The sequence below is a fragment of the Solenopsis invicta genome, chromosome 9, assembly GCF_016802725.1.
Source record: "Solenopsis invicta isolate M01_SB chromosome 9, UNIL_Sinv_3.0, whole genome shotgun sequence".
Taxonomy (NCBI): domain Eukaryota; kingdom Metazoa; phylum Arthropoda; class Insecta; order Hymenoptera; family Formicidae; genus Solenopsis; species Solenopsis invicta.
This window is the reverse complement of record NC_052672.1, coordinates 2503548-2527758: the sequence shown is the minus strand read 5'-3', so window position 1 is coordinate 2527758 and position 24211 is coordinate 2503548. Positions and strand designations below refer to the sequence as shown.

The window sequence follows — 24211 nt, the reverse complement described above, 5'->3', positions numbered from 1 at the left end:
GATCAAAGAATGCTAAAGATTACACATTTGTTGTAGTCACCTCTCGCTAAAATTATCTCGCGTTGCTCAGACGATTGTTCCCAATATCGCGACAATTAACTAACGCAAAAATCTATAAGTTGGGTGCCAGGCGTGCTCTCCGGCACGTCAAGTCACTAATTAACCAATCACAAAAAGTATTCACGCAATAACAGTCATTTAAACAAGCGAGAGCCGGCTAACACTACCCAATGGCCAGGGGCGTCTCTAGCTTAACTGCCGCCGGGGTACAAGGACTCATATGTCGCTCCCCCCCTCTAGTTTGCGGGTTTAATGATTAGGGACTTAGAGATGATGGCTAATTTGAGTGAAGTAAAGCTAAATATAGAAAATTATTCTTAATATAAATTAAACAACATTTTTATTTTTTTAAATATTAGTTATAATATTGAAAATAATTTTTTAACAGCTAAAATCAACTTTTCTTTTCACAAATCTTTTCACAAGATTTTCACAAATTCTTTTACAACATCATTTATATCTATGTTAATGTCATTTTTACTACTTATTATAGCTAAATTTGATAGCCTTGCTGGTGTTATAATTGATCTTAAATAATTTTTTATAATTTTTAATTTAGAAAATGATCTTTCACCTTCAGCAACAGTAACAGGTAATGTTAAGTAAATGCGTAAAGCAACCGATAAATTTGGAAATGTGCTAATTAAGTTATTTTTAAACAAATGTTTTAAAATATCAAGCGATGAAGCGGTAGATTTTAAATAGGTCGGTAAAATCTTTATTTCATTTTGTAAGTTGATTGCATTTATGTCGAAATGATTAGTTCCAAATTCTGTCAATTTATTTTGTAAATCCGTGCAGTATTTAAATTTATCATTTGAATTTATTTTTGTTAAAATGTCATGGTTGTGTAAAAAAGAGACAACTATTGTGATCAGTTAGTAATTCAAACCTTTTATCTAGTTTAGTTATAGCGGTGTCTAATAGAAAAAATAAATAAAAATTAACTTTAAAGTGCAACTCTGGATTTTGTATAGCGTCATCTCTACTTTCATAATCAAACATAGGCCTCCGTTTCCTAAGTTGTACAGTATTGATTGCTGAAAAACTGATCTCACAATCTAATTCTTCAGCAGTAACTTTTGATTCATTAAGCATTTCTGTATAAACTAAATCCGTCCGACGTTCAATCAAGTATCTTTTTACTTTTTCTAACATTTTAACAGCCTCTGGAAGTATTACAGTGGATTTTTGCATTATTTTACTTAGAATATTAATTTTTAAGAAAATAACATACTAAGTAATTAATGAACAAACAAATTTGAATGACTTTATTTTTGACTTCAAAGAATTTGCTAAGTTCTTTATGTCATTGTCCTTATTTAAATCGTTATAATTAAAAAACAAAGCATTATAAATGATTTCCAAATTGAAACAAAGAGTTTTCACGGCATCAATTCTGCTTTCCCATTGTGTATCAGACAGTGGCTTTAAAGTTAAAGTAGGAAATTCTTTTTTTAAGATTTGCCATCGCGATGTTGATCCCGAAAAAATACATATATTTCTTGGATAATAACAAAAAAATTAGTAACTTCCAGAAAACTTTTTGCTGCATCATTTATAACTAAATTAAAACTGTGTGTTGCACATGGTACATAAAATGTTCTAGAATTTATATTCGAAATTTTTTTTGTAAGCCATTTCTTTTACCTTTCATATTAGCACCATTGTCATAGCCTTGACCACGCATATCATTAATATCAGTATTTGAGTCTTTTTAAAAATCCAGTAAAAACGTTGTTAATCCTTGTTCCATTGTGTTAGTAATAGGACAAAATCCAAGAAAATGCTCCCTTATCTCAACATTTTTCGTTGAGGGATTTAAATAAACAAATCTAAAAACTACCGTAATTTGTTCCTCATGGCTGGTATCTAGTGTACAATCTAAAATAACAAAATAATATTTGGAATGTTTTAGAGTATTAATTATAGTTTGTTTAATTTTTTCGTCTTTTATAGTGATTAGTTCATTTTGAATGTTATGATCAAGGTAATGAGGCATCTTGCGTTGTTAAGCTTTTTCAATGCGATTAATATGTTCTGCTGTAACGTTATCAAATTTTGAAATAGTTTCTATTAATTGTAAAAAATTTCCATTATTTTTTTCAAACAATTTTTCCGTGTGTCCTCTAAAAGCTAAATTTTGTCTGGCTAAAAATTGAATAACGTATATAATTCTTTCAATAACTGCCATCCACCTCTTTTTTTCACGATTTATCTGGACCTGATTTATGCAATCTATAGGTTTTTCTTTCTTTAAATTTTGTTTTAAATTTACATATTGCCTCACATTTTGAAAATGTGCTGCACTTTTTTCATGTCGTTCTATATTCCTAGACAAATGACTCCAATCTTTGTAACCTGCTTATCATTAAATGCAGAATTATTAAATAACTTACAATAAAAACAGAATACAGAATTACTAGATTTTGAATAAAGGAGCCAATCCCATATGACAGTTTTGTTATTACTAAGCTTTTTAAAAAAATACGCAGTTGAAAAAGATCGATTTGATTCATCTGTTGGAAACTTTATATTTTTTAATTGTACTGACCCTATTTCAACTATTGACAATTTAACATTATCTGACATAACATGCCAAAGAGCAGGATCTGTCAATAAATCGATACTAAGTAACGGCTCGGACGACTCCAAAATATCATTACTAAGCTTAATGACTGATGTTGAAGCTGAGACTATTGTTGAAGTTCATGATTCTAATGTCGGCATTGTTGCAGCGACTTCTTCAAATATTAGATTCGTATCTGAACTCGTTGAAGGTTCTGACTGAAGAAATTTTTTGATTGAACTTGTACATTTTTTTTGCGTTGTCTTCTTTTTCCAATTTTTGTTTTTGATATTAAAAATCAAAAAGTCTTTTTCTTCCATCAGCCATTTATAATTATCTAATAAATAGTATAATAACAAAAATAATATCTATATTACTATAATCAAATAAATGAATAGCAGAATAGAAACAATGCGTAACTACTGTACATTCTCTGACTTACTGAAATTTGGAGATCGTTATGCATAAAGATATGATCGCGACGTGGGAAAAAGATTTATTTTAGGGAACATCTTCCCTTGGTGATTCAATGCAACAAAAGTTTTCGAAAAATTGCTCTTCATCGCGACCATATGTAATAGATAAAATAAATAGTTTGTGTAATATAATTGTATTACTAACATTTATCGCAGCTATTGTACTTTCAAAATTTTATAAATTATTAGAAAATTTTCTCGAAATCGGTAACTATATTTTACAAAAAAAAAAAAAAAACTAATGCAACTTACCTTTTATTCTACAGTTAATTGATGATACTTCGTAAAATAATGTTCCACTAAATAGGTAATATATCTAAACTAAAGAGCAAATGTCCAGAGAGAAAAGAAGGAAAAAAGTAAACTTTTTTACAAAAGAAGTACCCTTTTACAAATCTTCGGCCAAACACAATACAATTCCGTAGCGATAACGTACACAACAAAAATCACGTATATCTGAGGTTTCGCGAGCTCACAGTGGTGCGACGGCAATGGGCGATTGCGCAGCCTTTGAAACAAAATACGGCGACGAAAAGAGAAAGGGACAGAACAAATAATAGAGTTGACGCGTTTATATAAAATTCTTCCTTTAATTCATATACAAATGTAAATTTATTTTGCAACTGTATATGAATTGAAGGAAAAATTATATTTTCATAACACTTTCGAGTTTTTGTTTATTCTACTAGTGTTAAATTTTTTTTCATTATAATATTAGTAAAAAAGATTTTGGCTGGCTTCAAATTAAAAAAAAATACGGTCTAGCTACCGCCTAAGCTCTGCCGCCCGGGTGCCGTGCATCCTTTGCACCCCCGCTTAAGACGCCTCTGCTAATGGCAGAGGCGGGGTGAGGCAAGGGAAGTTTCTTACGCTAACTTCACGAGGAAGTCAAAAAGCAGGCGAGAAATTCGACGTAGATTAGTAGCAAAAATAATTAGAACATTTTTGGGATTTTGTACAGTCATCAATTTGTGGCGAACGAAAATCCGCCACATGCGCGCGCGCGAGCGCGTAGGCAAGCCGCGGGCGCTAGCGTGGTCGCGAGCGCCGGCGCTAGTTCAGGCGCTGCCGCTAGGCGGCTGTTTTCTCAGGAGTCAAATGCATCCATCGAACACATATAAAACGCGACCGCAACCCGTCAATCACGCACCCTCCGATCGAGGCTGAGCTCCTCCCTGGGCCCTTCAATAACGAGAATTGTCACTAGAGGTGCGTTCCTTTCCGGGCCCTCTATCTTGGTGTAACCAGAAGTGCGCTCCCTTCAGAGCCCTCAGTTTTTTGGTCAAAGAGCTTCGCGGCACGTCAAACTGCCTTGTCAACGTCTTCGACGGGACCGTCCCGGTCCATATCCGCATCCAGATTGTCCGGGCTGGATCTGCCCCAATGATTGCCAGGGTATCTTGATACTCGATCAAGGTGTAGCGTTCCTTCCTTGGAAGCTACGGGAGATCGAGCTACACCTACACGACGACCCTCGGTGCCGGTTCACCGCAGTCTGCACGAGGAGTTAAGAGACCCAGACGTCGCCGTCTGCTCCGACTATGTCCAGCGATACTCAGACGTCGCCTACGTCTACCACAGGCACTCCGTCGAGGCTCAGGAGTGTTGTTGTCGTCTCCGTTGCACCATCGCCTCGTTCTCCGCGTCCTAGTACGCCAGGGCGTTTCCTCTGCATAGAGAAACGCGAGAAGAAGAAGAAAGACAAACTGATCCGCAATCTATTCGGCAACTGACCGACATTTTTAGACGCCTCCGGGCGCCGCCTGAGTCAAAACCAAAGACAATATAAATCACACACTTACGCAATTATACTTGTATCACGAAGTAATTTTATTAAAAAACACGTTGAACATAGAGTGTGTGCTCATTTGTGGAACCTTTTGACACAATAAGCTAACCCACAAATTAATTTAAACCTTTGATGGTTTTTCGTCTTTGACTCCAATTAGGTTTTTTAGTGAGAGGGCCCTAAAAAGGGCCGTTTGGTTTTTTGAAGTTTTGGTTACGCCGGGCTAGTGTTCGACGATCCTCCAGAAAATTTACCGTGTTTCTTCGTCCATTGCTTCTTCCAACGAGGTGGCAGTTGTATTGAAGTCACCTTTCACTGGGTTCCCAATGTATCCTTGTTAATGGAACCGAGCTCAATGGTATTGCTGTCGGACCGGAGATCGCACCTCTCAGCTGTCGTGTTCAGCCGTTGCCGAATGCGAGAGATCTCGCTCAATGTGCAATTAATTTTGCGCATTCTTCTTCCTTGGGTGCGCGCGACGCTCGCGCGTGGCGACATCCAATCCGCGCTTCCTCGCGATCGCTGCTGTGCCAATGTCGTATCCTGGCCTGTCGCCAAAGAGCATTTGCAGGACCCTGGCACAAATCTATGAAGTATCACGGTGGAATTGGGTCCTTGCTTTTTCCTCTGTTGCGCCATCGTCGCTGTTGTTTAAATTTGACATAGGAGGTAGTCTCCGTCACCGCTCGCTTGATAAAGTTTCCGCTCCTCCATACTTCCAGCCAGCGTCGCGACAGTTTCCTCGGTGATTACGAGCCTCGTATGTTCCCAGAGTTTTCCACGCGACGTTCCGCGCTTGTTCTCCAGGTACGACACTCCGGCCGCATTTACGTTCCAACTTTACCTCCTCCTGGTAGCGTGGTTGCCTCTCGTTCACTGTTTCCCGTTGCCGGCTTCTTTGTTGACAACGATGGTGCCCGCAAATTACAAGTGAAAATAAATTAGTAATTAGTACTATACTTAATTATGCGGATTTGACCTTCTCCTGGAGACCGCGGTAATTGAGATGCGATTTTTGGTCCGGCGCGAACGCGAACCCGCGCTCTGTGACGGCTGCGGGACGCTGCTCCGCTGCAGCGGACTACAACGTCACAGTTCATTAATAGGAAATAAAAATATGTACAATAATAAGAAATATAATTTATTTATTGTATTTAGTATTTTAGTTATAATTAATAAATTTTTATAATTGCCAAATTAGTTCAAGGATAATTAAAAAAAATATTGGCTGTGTTTAGCAGAAAAAGTAGATTCTTTAATATGATTGATTTGTACATTTTGTTGAGAAAATAATTCCAAAATTTTGCTATCTTTAATAATAATAATCTTTTTTAAAATTTTCCTAAAAGTAAAAACATTTTTATGACAAAAATCTCACACATTTGGTTAACATTTTTCTTAAGAACATTATCCGTTAGATTTTACTTTTTCTATGATTTTTTTTAGATTGAAATACCTTTTTTATAAAAACGACATCAACAAAGGAAAACCTAAAGCGAAAAAATTTTTCACCATCCCTTATATCAATTCGGTATCGGAAAAATTTTTGTCTTTTTCACATAAGTATGACTGCAACGTGGCTTTCATAATCCCTCATAAAATAAACAAATTTGTAACTATGGGGAAAGATCATAGTCTATCCTGTAACGATGTAGTTTATACAATCAACTGTAAGGATTGTGATTCATCTTATGTGGGACAGACAAAACGACAATTAAAAACGAGAGTCACAGAATATGAAGTAGATATTAAGAAGGGCAGCTCCCCTTCTGTTATCTCCATACACCGTATGGGAAATAATCATGATTTTCATTGGGAGAATATTAAAATATTAGACAAAGAATCTTTGTATGTAAAAAGATCTATATCTGAGATGTTATTTATTAAGAAACAACAAAACGGACTCAACAAGCAAAGCGATACCGAACTCCTCTCAGAGGCATATCTTCCCATTCTTAATTTCCCTCTCTTAGAATCTGTACTCATCCCTTCTCCTATCCTTATCTAGCCGTTTCGACAATTCTCTCTCATATGTTCCCTGATATTCGTCTCTAAGCATTCCGTGCTGTCAACATCCTTCCTCAATTGTCTGTGATATAATTTCTGGAACTCTTAGGTTTGTTAATCGTTTGTTAATTTTTACTTTTTCACAATTTTATAATTATTGACTTGTACAGCTTACTTTATTATCTTTTTATTTTATTTATCATGGTTTTATTTTATTTATTTATTTGTTACGTCCTTCTTTACAAACTTTTTAAATGTTTGACTCATTGCTTATATTATTATTCCTTTAAATTTTAAAAAATTATTTTTTTTTGTTATCTTATTGTGACCGGTTGCATTTTTTTTATCTTATTGTGACCGGTTGCATTTTTTTTAACTTACAGTCTGTGTTACTATCAACTGTTCCAAAAATTCTATCTATTTGACACGTTCCACAAGGCCACCACAGAATGAGGCGTCTCATTTCAATAAACGGATAGCGCAGAGTTTTTGACTTCCAATTTTTGGTATATTTTTACATATATATATACCGGGTGTCCCAGACCACCCGTCCCACCCGATTTTTTCGTAAACGCGACATTTTAAAGAAAAATGTTTCAGACAAAAGTTGTAGGGTTTTAAAAGATCTATTTACTGATTTTATCAGTTTGACCTTGGATGGCGTCGCCAAGGTCAGATCAAAATAACATTAACTTTTTTAAATAGGACACCTCATTTTTGGTTCCAGAATCTAATAGCTGGTGTCAAGACCTTTCCAAAACACTATAAGAAAGTTTATTTTTGTTGAGTACTTTCCGAGTTGTGAGGCTTGAAAGTTACGGTGTACTGTTACCTTCAAGCGTCATAACTCGGAAAGTCCTTAACCAAAATAAACTTATTTATAGTGTTTTGGAAAGCTCTCGAAATCGACTACAAGAAAATGCAATGAAAAATATACCTGTTTCAGACCACCCGTCCCACCCTTTTAAAACGTAGGGATGTGCTTGTACAAAAAAATGGCTCAGACAAAATTTGCATGATTTCGAGGGATCAACCTGATGATGATCTTGAATTCGACCTTGAGATCGATCTTGGGCATAAAGGTATAAGTCAAAGTAACATTTTTAAAATGTAAAAACGAAATAATCGGTGCCGCCTGTAGGTATTAGCGTTACCTAAGGTGTACCACGTGTAGGTAACAAGATCGTACTTACACCTTATCGGGGTGCTTTTTTAAGGTGGTTCCCCTCGCCGTCACCTTTGTCGGGGTGCTTTCATAAGGTGGTTCCCCTTGCCGTCACCTTTGTCGGGGTGCTTTCATAAGGTGGTTCCCCTTGCCGTCACCTTTGTCGGGGTGCTTTTTTAAGGTGGTTCCCCTCGCCGTCACCTTTGTCGGGGTGCTTTCCTAAGGTGGTTCCCCTTGCCGTCACCTTTGTCGGGGTGCTTTCATAAGGTGGTTCCCCTTGCCGTCACCTTTGTCGGGGTGCTTTTTTAAGGTGGTTCCCCTCGCCGTCACCTTTGTCGGGGTGCTTTCCTAAGGTGGTTCCCCTTGCCGTCACCTTTGTCGGGGTGCTTTCATAAGGTGGTTCCCCTTGCCGTCACCTTTGTCGGGGTGCTTTTTTAAGGTGGTTCCCCTCGCCGTCACCTTTGTCGGGGTGCTTTCATAAGGTGGTTCCCCTTGCCGTCACCTTTGTCGGGGTGCTTTCATAAGGTGGTTCCCCTTGCCGTCACCTTTGTCGGGGTGCTTTTTTAAGGTGGTTCCCCTCGCCGTCACCTTTGTCGGGGTGCTTTCATAAGGTGGTTCCCCTTGCCGTCACCTTTGTGCATACGCATGTTGTTCAGTCTCGATGTTCAAAATGTCCACCACGTGCATTTATACAGGCTGTTACCCTACTTTGGAAATCATCCGTCGCCCGACGAATTTCGTCAGTATCTAGAGACTGAATGACTTGTCGAATTCTGTTTTTCATATCTTCTGCAGTCGTAGGTCGTTCGCGGTATACAAGGTCTTTTATTCGTCCCCACAAATAATAATCTAAAATTGTAAGGTCCGGTGATCGTGGTGGCCAATTATGTGGACCATGTTTACCTATCCATCGGCCGCGAAATATGCGGTTCAGTTGATGACGAGCAATGACAGACGTGTGGGCGGGACATCCATCCTGTTGAAACCACGTAATTTAGACGTAATTGGAGTGGAATATCTTCAAGTAAACGTGGAAGTTCGTTTTCGAGTAAATCGGCGTATAAAAAACGGTTTAAATTCTCTTGAAAGAAAAATGGTCCCACGATATGCGTATCAACAATTCCGCACCAAACATTGACTTTCCAGATACGTTGATGATCCATTTCTCGATACCAATGTGGATTCTCTTGTGTCCAATAACGAAAATTATGTGTGTTTATTTCGCCGTCACTTTTAAAGGTGCACTCATCAGAAAATAAAATACTTCTATGGAAATTAGGTAATTGTTGAGTAATCCAATTACAGAATATCAGTCTTTGTCTATGATCGTTCAATGTCATGGCCTGGTGAAGTGACATTCGATATGGATGGAATGAATTTTCACGAAAAATTCGACTGATCGTGCTTCGACTTATTCCACTATCTCTTGCTCGTCGCTTTAAAGAATCATTCGGGGTTACAAAGGCAGATGCAATTACATCAGGTGCTCTTACTGAACGAACTGATCGATGAATTTGCCTTCCCTTATTATGATCCGGCTGAACAATACCTTTTACAATTATTCGACGTTGTAAGCGACTGAAAACTTTGCGCGAATGTGGTGTATGATCGGGATATTCATTTCGCCACATTATTTCAGCTGCTCGAAAACTTCCAGCTCTACCCAAAACTGACATCATTAACGCAGCTTCTTCGTTCGGGTAAGGCATAACTACAAATTACGCTTACGACCGGGTTGCTTATTAGAAAACGTGAATTGGTGACGAGTTGCGTAATATTATGAATTCTAAGCAATGACTTTTAGGAGTGGTATGTAAGGGTGCTTTTTCGTGAAAATTACTTTATTGCTACAATAATCAACATTAAATGAAGATTAATATTAATAAATCAAGAATAAACGGCATCATAGAGCTGTACCGAATGTTAGAGATCTCGGTAATTAGGTATCTTCAAAACTCTACGCGTAGGACTATAGGTACACGCACCGGCAGAAATGGTGTCTCTCGACGCTAGCGCTCGGCTGCCGCACACACGCGGAGCCGCGCTCGTACGTGTGTCTAGGCTGCGCGGCGACGATCGGGGTGCGGGCGGAAAGTGGTGGGGGGCTTTACGATAGTGCATCCTCCTCGCTCGACGCTGGGTCGAGAGAGAAAGCATTATTCGACGTGATACCATGGGCGAAGTCGGTGTCCTCTGCTTATATTTTTCATTGCATTTTCTTGTAATCGATTTCGAGAGCTTTCCAAAACACTATAAATAAGTTTATTTTGGTTAAGGACTTTCCGAGTTATGACGCTTGAAGGTAACAGTACACCGTAACTTTCAAGCCTCACAACTCGGAAAGTACTCAACAAAAATAAACTTTCTTATAGTGTTTTGGAAAGGTCTTGACAACAGCTATTAGATTCTGGAACCAAAAATGAGGTGTCCTATTTAAAAAAGTTAATGTTATTTTGATCTGACCTTGGCGACGCCATCCAAGGTCAAACTGATAAAATCAGTAAATAGATCTTTTAAAACCCTACAACTTTTGTCTGAAACATTTTTCTTTAAAATGTCGCGTTTACGAAAAAATCGGGTGGGACGGGTGGTCTGGGACACCCGGTATATATATATTAGGGTGGTCCTTATTTATATAGGAAATTTTTTTTTTTTTCAATTTAAATAGTAGGACCCCCTAGTTCTCTTTCATTATACAAAAAAACAACCCATATAAAATTTTAGATCGATCGGATAATATTAACCTGTGCCCCATCGAATTTAAATTTGAAAAAATCGATTTTTTAATTCTTTTAACTAATCAGTTTCTAAAAATTATGTTACGATTAAATAAATACCAAAATTGTGTAATATAGAACTTGTTTATTTATTTTATAAGTACAAAATCTGATATTTATAACTATAAGTATGGTTTATTTAACGTCTCTCGACTATGTCCTGGATACCTTTTACGATAATCTTGTACCGCCTACAAAAGAAAGAACATTAAATTATATATAATAAAAATTAACAAAAATAGAGGCACAATACAAATGGAAAAGTTGAAAAAATATCAGAAACGAGATCTTGCAAACCTGTAAAATAAATTGTTTTTGAGATTCGTCATACGTAAATTTTGAGTTAAACTCTTCCATCAATTTTACACCTCTTTCCGCTGTATCGTTTACCACTCTCAAAGAATTTATGATTTTCCTTCCTTTTTTATAACTATCCTGATCTTTCCAGTGCATAGGATCTAGTTGTAGAAAATCTTGAGAAATTTCGAACCTACCAAATAATTTTTTCGAATTATTCGTAATTATTTCCTGGGGAAGATCTTTATTAAGGAAGTATTCCAAATCATCTAATTTGATAAATAGTTTCTTTCTCATTTCTTCTGGTTCTTTATCGTTTTTTTCGTCCGCTTCATTTGTTTCTCTGTCCAGAAGTATCTTTTGTGCTATATCTCTTCTCTCTTCATCACTTATTCTTTCATCAAATATAGAAAAAGCCGCACATTCTTCATTCAAATACCATAAATGGTTAATAAACTTATTAATTGCTTTTTCCGCAACTAATTTGTCGTCGATCTTATAAGCTATCAATTTTTTTAGAAAATTGATATCGTTAAGAGGAGCTTCGATCGCGTTCGGAGCAGAAAACCATGCCTCTGCATAGCATTTTATTATAAAACAACAAATCCGTCTTAGAGCTTTTTCCTCCTTATGGGTTAATTTGAATTGTTGTCTAAACATATATATTTTTAAGCAATATATTGCTTTGGCCATCCATCGAGCTAAATGACATGCTCCAGGCTGATGAAAATGTATTCCTCGTGATGGTGTCTCTCCTAAGAATATTATAATTAATTCTAAAAATTCTTGATAATCGTCACGAGGTAGATCTTCTTCAATTTTTTTTTTAGCATAGAGTAATATCTCATTTGCATCGTCTTTTAACATTTCTCTAACACTTGCATCTGACAACCATGTTAAATATTGCGTTTGGTCAATATCTTTCCATGTATTTTTGAACCTTTTGAATAGGGGTACGTCTGGTCCTTTACTAGGAAAAAGTTGTATTTCGTCAAATACGCCTTGCAGTACAATTTCGAAAATGTGATGACGGCAAGCCAGAAATAAAATATCACGATCCAGTTTTTGTTCCAAAAGATAACATGCACCTTTCAAACGACCTGTATTGCTTGCAGTGGTATCAAAAACGACAGCTTGAACAATATCTAATAATGACCATTCGTGTAAGGTATCGTAAACAGCCGATGATATTTCACGTCCAGTTCCCGACGAAAGTTCAGGAACTCCTAAAAGTTGCTCTACGTTTGGAGCTGTAGCTATGACTGGAAGACGATCAACATTTTTTTTTCCAGTAATGTCTGGAAGTATCTTAGAATCCCAATGAATAACCACAAAATTTAAATTCAAATTGTAGAATTTTGACTTTACATCCAGTGAGATCTTTTTACGATAATATTCTCGAGCTGTCTTAATGGAAGTTCGATTAATGACGAACTCTTGTGGATTTAAATTGATAGCATCTACGCAAGCTGTCAATATGTGAACAGCGTCCCTATCACTAATTTTACATCTGTCTAATGCTGCTGAGAGTCGAGCAGTCAAAATATTTTTTCTAGCTCTTTTACTTTTTGACAGCTTAGGACTCGAAGAAAAATTATTTTCTGTTTCCGTTTCTGCATATTCTTCACTTTTTGATGTGCCGGGTTGGCTAGAAAATGGTATATCTGTTTCAATTTCCATTTCCGACTCGTTAGAAGAATCAGTAAAAGAAGACAGATAATCATGTACTGAAATATATAGAAAAAAAATAAAAGGTTGTATTAAATTACATCTCACATCACAATTGCAAGGACGCAAGATAAATACAGAATTACTGGAAAGAAAAAATTCTAACACTAAAAGTTACTTTGTAGAATTATATTAAATAAATGTCACTTACCTGTACTTGCAATTTCACAATATTGTTTTCTTCTTCTTTGCAATTCCTTTTCTTCTTGCGCAGCTTTCTTCAATTCGGCAGTAGTTAATTTCATATCTATTCCCAACATACAACCAGGTCGTCCATTTTTCCTTTGCATAAGTAAAAATTCCTTATCTTCATTGATTTTTATTATATCTAATGCATTAGCATGTGCTATATCAAAGAGATTATTTAAGCTGTCTTCAAATTCTTTCTCTTTTTGTCTACAAGATATACTCGCTCGCGTTTTATGCTTTCCCAGCTTTTTGAAGTTTTCATACAGCTTCTTGCATTTTTTAATACAATCAGAACGATCTTGAGTTGGTATACGAGCCTTTTTCCAAAATATTAAACATTCGTCAATTACAAGAGAAGCACTGTCATGTAAGTTTAATTTCACTTCACGCATATTGTAAAACAATACACTTAAAACATCTCTTTGGCATGGTAATTTACTACCAGTAATTTGTTTTCTCATTGAACCGACAAGAAAAATAGGTTTTCGTGACATTTTCAAATTTGAAGAATAATGTATCAATGTAACTACTACGGTGTGGACGATTCGTGCACGATCCTGTTTCTGAGCGCCTCTGCGTGCGAGTTGTGTGTGTTAGTGACCGTGCACCAGCAAGAATTGACAATCGTCACACACACGAACACACATTGATTCGCACATTGCGGTTCTCCGTGCGCGACATAGGAACGTGTACGAACATCCGCAGCTTAGTAATTACAAAAAACAATTTTTATTTTTAAAATCAGCTGGCTAAGTGTACAGCGTTGTTGCCACAAAAAACAAAAGTCGACAATTATACTATTAACAATTATTATTACAATTATATTACCAATTTTTTTATTTGTTTTATCGTGTGTACAATTGACTCTTTGTACGACAAAACGAATGAAGGGAAGAACGATGTAAGTCCAATTTCTTTGAAAATGAGTTTGACACTTGTACAATTATTTTAAATTTTGGGTCCTATGGGGCACGGGTTAATATTTACTGATCGGTCCCAACTTTTGCAAGAAATAGTTATTTATATAATGGAACAAATTGAAGGGGTCCTGCATAAAAATATGTTAAGTTCGAAAATAAGGACCACCCTAATATATATATATCCTGCGAAATTTATAACATAAGCTTATTGTTTATAGATCAATTTGTATTTCACTGAGGATGACTAATAATTAAAAGGTCGAAACGTTTGAATTTCGTAAACATATCTTGTTTCGTTTTTGGCGTATAACAACCCGCGCTGCTCGTCAGCTCTTATTCTCTTTCATTTTGTATTTATTATGAGGTAAATGTCGCAATTATTGACAGTGTCCCAATTTATGACAATCGCACTCGTTTTCCTTAATAAGTCAGCTATATTGATCCAATATTTATTCTAAACATGTATTCAAACTCTAAATTTTATTTATGTTTGATTACAATACATTTCGAATAAAATTAAAGTTGTAAGAAATGTTAAAACAACATAATTACAAGCTTATTCTGACGGCGACAGTCTAAACGGTTGCTCTTCGTCATCTTAGAAAGTGACAGCTGATACTAGATGTCTGTTTTCTGGCTCTATGCAGTTGTGCTTTAAATAATTTAAAATAAGTGAAATGTTTTGTCAAGTTGAAAAAAAGTTACGAATATTTTTAAGCATAAAAATATCAAGGTTTGAAATTTTTGTAGTTAATTTATGTATGTCACTAATCGGTATTAGAATATCTATTTGTCCCTATTATTGACAACTCAGAAATAAATACATATAAAATGATATAAACGTATATATTTCTAACAGAACATGTAGTTTATAAATCTTATTCATTATGAAGTTAAAAATAACATTAATATCATAATTGACCTCTGTACAATTTAGAAAATAGTATAAATATCAGTTCTTACAAAATCTCATGTTTAAGTCAGTAATCGGGACACTCAATTCTGTACCAATTTATGATATCTCAATAATTATTACCGTTCCGAAAAAAGAACTACCATGAAAGGGGAAGGTTCCTTAAAGCGTGAAAGAGAGAGAAAATCGAACTTAAAAAGAGAGAGAGATTAAAACAAGCTTTGGAAAAAGAGGAAAAAATTAAAAAACGAGGAGGAATAAAAAGGAAAAAACGTTGAAATATAAAAAAAAATACTACAAAAGTTTTAGAAAAAACAGAACATGTCTAATAGATAGGGCAAAAAATAAATATGTTTTAAACAACATGTAATAAATAAATAAATATATTTTGTTAAATACTAAACGGTATATTTAAATATGTTTAATGTTTTTTATAAAAGCAGTAATATGTAATCAGTAATAAGAAAGTTAATATATAGTTTCTGTCAGCAATAGGAACAGTCGTATATTCACTTCCTCTCAATAACAGGGACGTTCATACGTTTGTCAGTAATAGAGGCATGCATATGTTATAAATTGGGACAAAACCAAATTGACATGTCATTAAATAGTACATCAGCTACTTTTCAGAAAATATTATAAACAAATTAAAATCTGCTCATAAATAAAAAAAAACAATACAATTAAAATCTCAAATGTTCAAGCTTCTTAACAAAATCAATTTTGTATACTTTCTTTAACATGTACATTATTAATTTATTAATTTATTATTATGATGAGGTTACTACATCACTAATTGGGACATTTATCTTATGAGCCTAACTATATCTATTTATTTTGTTTCTTTTGTGTTAATGATATCAATTTTAATCTTTATGTCCAATCTCTTTGCTGGAAATGTCTATATATCTTCTGGATCTGATAATTAATACTCACGTTTACTTTTCCCAGCTTGATTGTAATTAATTTTATTTGCCTCTTCTGCAGCGTATTTAATATGGATAAATTCATCTTATGCATCTCTCTTCGCCTATTATCTATGGTTCTAAGATACCCGAGCCAAATAAAGCCCACCTAACTTATTTTATTTTTTATAAATTTTATTTACAAAGATATTGAAATGAACTAAATGAGAATAAAATGTTTATTTCAACCACTTGCCAAAATAAAATTATCATCTATATAAAACATTTTTAAATAAACAAAAAAGAAATTTTTTAAACTCTGACATTAGGCTTTATTAAATTCTTGTGCTTTTAATAAGGCCCAAATTAAAAATAAATTGAAAATAACAAAAGAATTGAAGAGGTTTGCTTGTCAAATCTCGCGCTACCGCTCTCACAGCAGGAGAGCAGCACTCGCGCGCACTGAGCGCCACCGTACACACTTACTCGTTCATGCACTCAGACATTCATTACTGAACACACTCTCTCTTCTATGGCATGTGCCGCTTTGTATCAGCACGAATAAATAGATCTGTCTAATCCAATCGCTTCGCTCATTTCACACCCACGTTATCATGGTTATGGGCCCAGGTACGTAAGAAATAGGAAGCGAATCGTGCAAGCGCCAGTCCGGCACACGAGAAGATATAGATTCATAGCATTCGCGCGTAGACGATCGCCCGACAAGAACATAACCTCAACATGGCCACCCACGAAGCAAAGACCGAGACCCGTATAACGAAGCTATCGGATTGCAATTATAGAACGTGGAAAACAGAAATGAAGTGGTACTTGAGAGGTAAAGGCCTTCTAGATTACGTTTTAGGCACCGTTGCGCTGAACGAGAATGCCACCGAGGCGGAAAGAAAAGTCTTTCGCACCAACGATGACAAAGCCATGGCTGCTATCGGACTGCACATAGAGCCGAACCAACAGATACACATCAAGGACTGCAACAACGCCTACGAGGCGTGGTCATCGCTAGAACAGGTACATCAACCTATAAATAGAATTCGCATAATGCAGTTAAAGAAAGAATTTTATCACATTAAAATGAAAGACGATGAAACGATGTCATCATACGTAGCCAGAACTAAGATTGCGGCGGCTAACCTCAAACAGGCGGGTGCAGAGGTAAAAGATGAAGACCTCGCGTACGCTGTACTCGCCGGCCTGCCCGATACATACGAAAATTTAAATATGGCACTAGCGAGTCTGCCCGATGACAGATTCACATCTGTTGAGGTAATAAGAGTCTTACTAGCCGAGCACGACAGACGAAAGTCACGCAACGACGATACCTCCGCAGAAGCGATGGAAGCATTACAAATAAACAAAGGATCGAAAGGTACTAAAAGCGACAAGACATCGAACGCGTCTGCAGCAGAAAAGACGGCAACCTGCTTCAATTGCAAGAAGCCAGGCCATTACGCAAGAAATTGCCGATCAAAAACAGGTAACAAACAAGCCCAACGAGGCAACAATAGTAAAAAGAATCTTGATGCATTCTTAGTGTCTCTGAACAACCTCGACGTTGAAGAAAGCTGGTTGTTGGACAGCGGATGTACACATCACGTGTGCAAACGGAAAGACTGGTTTCAGAACTTCCATGAGATAGAAGGAGAGACCATCAACTCCGCAGCGAATCCCGAGAAGCAAAAGGGCACTCAACTATGCGCGAAGGGCAAAGGCGACATCGTATTGAAGACATTTGTCGGCAATGCACAGAAAGCTATAGTACTACGCAATGTTTACTACGTTCCGCACATTAGAAAAAATTTAATGTCTGTTTCACAGATTGAAAGAAAAGGGAAGGAGCTCACAATAAAAGATGGCAAAGTGAGAATACGCAACACACATACAGGAAAAATAATGTGCGAAGCCTACAGAAAGAACGACCTGTACGTCGTCTGAGCTGAAGTCGATTTGAAAACTGAGGCTCCAGCCGAAACAAACTTTGCTTCAGTCAAAGACAGCAGCATATGGCATCGTCGATTCTGCCATGTAAATAACAGAGCAATCAAAGAACTCGCTACACACAATAGAGTGAGAGGTCTGAACGATACCAAAATGGATAAATACAAATGCGACGCGTGTTACATTGGAAAATCAACGAAGAGTCCTTGTAAAAAGATTAAAAGGAGACAAAGCAACGACGTATGCGAACTGATACACTCGGATCTCTGTGGTCCGATGCCCGTCAAGTCTTGGAGCGGCAACAGATACTTTATCACCTTCACCGATGATTACTCGAGGAAAACGACCGTCATGTGCATACAATCCAAGGATGAGGTCACAGACTGCGTCAAGAAATACATAGCTAGAGTGGAGCGTGAGAAAGGAAAAAAGGTAAAGAGATTCCGAACAGATAACGGACTCGAGTACTGCAACAGACAACTTACAGATTTCTTTGAGGACACAGGCATAAAACACGAAAGATCCAACGTAGAAACTCCTCAGATGAATGGGATCGCCGAGCGAATTAATAGAACGCTTATGGATCTGATGAGATCAATGTTGAAATCTGCAAAGCTCCCCCAAAGGTTCTGGGCGGAAGCTGTCGTGACAGCCGCTTACATTCGAGACAGAGTCGGACATTCGTCAATCAAGGGAGACGTGCCACTCGCCATTTGGACAGGACGAACGCCTAGCGTTCAACATCTCAAAGTGTATGGATGTCTAGCATACGCAAACTTACCAAGACAAGGTCGAAAGAAACTCGACGACAGAGCAACAGAATGTTTCCTAGTTGGTTATGCATCGCAAACCAAGGGATACCGTCTTTGGTGTCTAGACAAATCAGATGTGATTACAACGAAACACGTACGTTTCGCTGAAGATAAAATAGGCTACGAATGGCTCTACAGAGATAACACGCTACACAGGTACAGATACAACAACACTTGGTCAGAGAGCGACAGCGAATCGGAACCAGAACCGACGACAACGCGTCGACACAGCCGATCAAGTACGAAGAAAGAAGAATCTTCGTCATCCCCAGAAGACGACTCGGAAAATAGTAAGGAAAGTCCAACGAAGAAAGCAATAAGCCAGACTAAAGCATGTCGGATAGTGGGGGAAACCGATGAACCTCCAAGGAAAGTTGGCAGACCGAAGAAGAAGAAGGTAATAAGAAACCTATACGGCAGAAAAGGGAAGCCTAAATCCAATACAGATGACCAAAGTACGTGCGACACAGAGGATAATAGCGAGGTAGAGATTCATCATGTCGAAGTTGTCAAGCCTCGTGATCTAAACGACGCACTTGCCTCACCACAGGCTACAGAGTGGAAGCGAGCCATCCGCGAAGAAATCAAGAGTCTAGAGAAACAAGGAACTTGGAAAGTGACAGAACTACCACGAGGTAAACGATGCATAGGATGCAGATGGACTTTCAAGCTCAAGACGGACTCCGATGGCAAGATATGTAGATTTAAAGCAAGGTTAGTAGCGCAAGGGTTCTCACAGGAGAAGGGTGTCGACTATCACGAAACATACGCACCCGTTGCTAACTTCTCAATTATACGCTTCATGTTAGCTGCAACAGCAAATTTTTCATGGTACACTCGCCACATAGACATAAAGTGCGCCTACTTGAACGGAAGACTAGACGAAGAGCTGTACATGAAGGTGCCACCCCTATACAAAGTTGAAGAAGGAAAGGTAGTCAAACTCAAGCGACCAATCTACGGATTGAAACAGTCAGGAAGAAGCTGGAATACTGAGATCAACAATTTCCTTATCGAAAATGGATTTAAAAGACTACGTTCTGCAAACTGTGTATACTGCAAGTGGCGCTGGACAATACTGGTAATTTATGTCGATGACATTTTTATATTCTCCCGAAAGAAGGCTCCGTTACTAGAAGCAGTGCAACTAATAAAGAATGGCTACGAGACAAGAGATCTTGGTAATATTACATACGCTCTAGGAGTGAAAATTCAACGAAACGAATCTGGCGATCTATAGTTAAGTCAGAGAGCATACATCGAGTCATTGTTGTCCAGGTTCAATATGGAAGAATGTCGAGCTGCCTCGACACCACTCGAACACGGGCTAAAATTGTCAAAAGAAGATAGCGCCAAGTCACCAGACGAAAAGGCAAGGATGATCAACGTGCCATACCGGCAACTCATAGGATCGCTGATGCACTTGGCGCTGTATACGCGACCAGACATCATGCACGCAGTAACGAAGCTATCGCAATACAACACAGATCCTGGCCAACTACATTGGAATCAAGCCAAGCACATATTGCGCTACCTGAGCGGAACCAGAGACTACGCCCTATCATACCGTGCCGAGAAGGCACCTGCAATTCAGATCTACAGCGACACTGACTGGGCAGGCGACCTCGACGATAGACATTCGTACTCAGGAACGGTCGTCGCCTTGGGCCAGAGCGTGATCCAGTGGAGATCGGCGAAACAAAAGAGTATCACCACTTCAAGCATGGAGGCGGAATACGTCGCATTATCTACAGGAGTGAAGGAAGCCATTTGGATCCAGATGTTCATCACCGAACTGGGTATGTCAGAACTACTTCCTCAAACCAGTGAATTGCGATGCGACAACCGAGCGGCGATAGACTTCTCGAAGAACTGCGTCGAGAAGGGGCATACGAAGCATATCGATATTGCCCATCATTTCGTACGCGAAAAACTAGACGAAAAGACAATCACATTGTCTTACATCGCATCGAACGAGAATCCGGCGGACATCATGACGAAGCCACTACGACGGGTTGCACATCAAGGAGGAGTGCATAAACTTGGATTGAACGTCGCAAAAGTGGGGGATTGAAGAGGTTTGCTTGTCAAATCTCGCGCTACCGCTCTCACAGCAGGAGAGCAGCACTCGCGCGCACTGAGCGCCACCGTACACACTTACTCGTTCATACACTCAGACATTCATTACTGAACACACTCTCTCTTCTATGGCATGTGCCGCTTTGTATCAGCACGAATAAATAGATCTATCTAATCCAATCGCTTCGCTCATTTCACACCCACGTTATCAAGAATTAAACATATTTTCTAACTCACTGTTAAAATGATTATTAATCACAAATACGAAATACTTTAAGATCTATTTTACTGTAAAACATCACAATTATTTTTAATTTTGTATATAATTAATATTTTAACTTTAAGGAATTCTGGCTATTTTAGTGCAATTTTAGCTTATGAAAAGTTAGCGTCATTGGAAATCATTATTCTCTGTTGCAAGCCACATACATAATAAACAAATGGCAATGGCTATAACAATAAATGTATAAGTGAGCCTTATTTAATAATACATTATTTATAATAAAGTATACTTATTCCAAAAAATCAATATATATATTTGTTTTTTTTTTCTACAGTTAGAATGTTAAATAATATTATAATATGTTGTAATAAATCATAAAATAATGTATACTTATTAAATTTACAACAAATTTTTATGAAAACGGCTGATTTCCCCACTTTGTTACAAGCCTTTGTTGCACTGAATAAACGTGTTGCTACCAGTATTAATTTCCAAGTCCCTCTTTATCTACTTCCTATGACACATTTTTTAAGCATATATTCTAAATATAAAGCGCATTTTTAAATGGTAAATTTTAAAGTGGGCCTTATTTAGTACTGGGCTTTATTTGGCTCAAGTACTTTAGTAGTAACTCGGTTATCTTCCAACGTACTTTCTGTTTTGTTTTGCTAATTTCTTCCTCAATGGCTTTTGTTATGCTTTGTCTAATTAAACTTTTTACTTAATTAATTGTCTAATTAATTGTCTAAAAAGAAAACTTAATTATATCTATAAACAGCTAAGCATCAAAAGTTAATTTTTGCGTTTTAATTTGCTAATTCTGAATAACGAAGAGCATGCGAAGAAAGTCGGAAGTCTCAAGTTTCTTTTCACAAAAATAACTTGTATTTTGCGAGTGTTAAAACTTGACATAATAACAATTTTATTGTACAGTAAAACGTGATGTGTGTCTCACGGGAGATGACGTGCGCGCAAGAGCCGAAAAAGATGTCGAGAGAGACGCGGCAAAAACACGATAAGGATTTACTTTCTTTATTCCGAATTTTTGCGCGAGATTGAAAACTGAACTGATGCTTCGATAACTATATATTCAACTTCCTTTACTTTGGAATCAAACATCTTACAATTATTTTATGGAGTTAGCATAAAGAGTGGGGGAAAAAGGTATTGTAAAAGTGATGATTTTGTTCATAACATTTTCTTTTTTAATTGAATTGTTCTATTTGTGGAATTCAAAAATCTATGAAATTATTTTTTTTAATGCATAAACAATATTAATAGATGTTCATTGTTATATTTCCAAATATAGCACGATGAACTCATTAACGTAAAATAATTAATCTGTTTTAATGTATTCCTGGAAAAGTATCTTTACTAAATTAACGATAGAGTGCCTTTTTGTAAGATTACACAGAATATTTGATTATCATGATTAGGTTTGATATACAAGTTTGACTATAAAGGTATAGTTAGCATTTCTTAATTTATCTATAAAACTTACAGTAGTACGTGTTACCTCTTACAGATGGGTGCGGCCAAATCTTGTTTTTTGTAATTAAGAGAACGTTAATGATAAGTCTGTGTTATCGATTAAACACTATTACTTTTAGACACAAAAATATTTTTATTGATTATACATAATTGTACATTCTTTTCTACACTTTAAGTATAATCAATAACACAAAGTGGAATTAACTATTTCATATAAGAAATAAAAAACAAATTAAAAAATTAGTTATGTTATTGATTTCTGCGGTTGACTTGTTACAACATTATTTCACATATAAGTTTTAGACTGTAAATAATATAATATAAGCATACTTCTTCGTCGGAATTACATAAAAGAATAATATTGTGTTTTTAGAAATGAGCTAGAAACTTCAGAATAAGAAAAAACTTAGAAAATTTGTGCACATGTGTGAGTGCGTTATTGATGTAGTAGTTTGTAGAGATATGTTTAAATGTTCTCTTTACATCAATATCGTACACGTAGGTCAATTCAAATGATAAAATTAATATCGCCAGGATTTCCTTAAAATGTACATCATGAGATAAAATTGGGAGATTTTTTATCACTATTCTAATACAATTCCTCTCTTTTGAATGTGATCTTCAATTTTGCTTCAAAGGAAATAAGAAATGACATATATTTTAACAGTTTATAGTTCCATAAAGTTATTTAGAAATTAGAGACAACTCCTTGAAATTATACGTCAAAATATATTAATAATATCTCAAATATTGTTTGAATGTTAAAAACATTAAAACCGTCTCTGTCAGTACAATTGGGTTTGTAAATAAATTTTTTAATTGAAAAATTTAATTGTTTTATCAAAATATAAGAACTATGATAACGATTTATTAAAATAAAATCAGTTAATTTGTTTATATTTATTTAATAATAAAGTTCAAATATTCATAAACATTCAAATGGATGAAAACGCATGCAACGCTATTGGTGTGACGTCACGATGTTGTTCCTTTTCCGCGCGCTTCGAGCCTTCCGCTGCGAGATATTTTCGGACAATTATTATTATCAAATTATAAACAAAAAGTAGCTCCAAATATGGGAAATTAGAATCAGGTTTTATTAAAGCTGACTCAACAAATTTGTTTAAAATAAACGCATTTATGGTTTGTGAGTTTATTAAGGTAAATAACAAATTCAACGTTCCTGAAGTTAAGAATGCAAAAGCTGCAATATAAGTTCATTTATTTCTAACATCAAACAAAGAGCATCGTGCAGCCAAAATATCAATAATCTCTGCTTTACGTTTTCGTATCTCATTGTCAGTAAGATGAAGGGAATATGTTGCAGTTCGTTCTCTATCGAGTTGACAGGAACAAATATGTGGCATAACTCCAGATTTTATTTTTATAGGCTCACCCATTGAAGAGAAACGAATATAATTTTTCATGTTATCTTTTAATTAAAAAGTTTCAACTAAAGAATTATTTGTACAACATGTCATTCTTAGATATTATTCTCATAACCTAACCTAATCTCAAAACTTTAAAAATATAAATACTAATGGAAATAATAGTTTGATATTGAATATTTACAACAAAATGACCCTCACAACAAAAATAATTCGATTTTGTTGGTTCATCCGAACCAATCGAAACCATAACTATAACCTTATTACTTCTTTGTGTAGTACTGTCACAAATACTTTAGCGGGTGCACTTTTCGTAATATTTTTGCACAAGGGCACAAAACATCATCGATAATTAGTCATGTTTATTTATCATGTTTATAACACGCACAGCCTAAATTAAATAAAAATCGAACATACAACTGTACTGAGTACTGTGTACAACTATAGGTTTGTTTTCTATTCCTGCA

The 24211-nt window shown here is 36.3% G+C and overlaps 2 protein-coding genes across 3 annotated transcripts; one reads left to right on the top strand and one right to left on the bottom strand.

Moving 5' to 3' along the window:
* Nucleotides 1-10684: 10684 nt before the first annotated feature.
* On the bottom strand, nt 10685-14153 carry LOC120358663. 2 transcript variants are annotated; one of them, XM_039453599.1, is made up of 3 exons: nt 13020-14153; nt 11141-12867; nt 10685-11034 (listed from the first exon to the last, which is right to left on the bottom strand). In XM_039453599.1, exons 1-3 carry the CDS (start codon nt 13549-13551, stop codon nt 10966-10968), a joined length of 2328 nt encoding a protein of 775 aa, XP_039309533.1. In that variant the 5' UTR covers nt 13552-14153; the 3' UTR covers nt 10685-10965. The 2 variants fall into 2 exon arrangements, with proteins under 2 accessions (XP_039309533.1, XP_039309532.1); XM_039453598.1 differs by having other exon boundaries at nt 10685-12867.
* A 5695-nt stretch (nt 14154-19848) lies between these two features.
* On the top strand, nt 19849-20637 carry LOC120358686 (secreted RxLR effector protein 161-like). The gene has a single exon (XM_039453722.1). The coding sequence runs from the start codon at nt 19849-19851 to the stop codon at nt 20635-20637; it is 789 nt and encodes a 262-aa protein (XP_039309656.1).
* The last annotated feature ends 3574 nt before the right edge of the window (nt 20638-24211 follow it).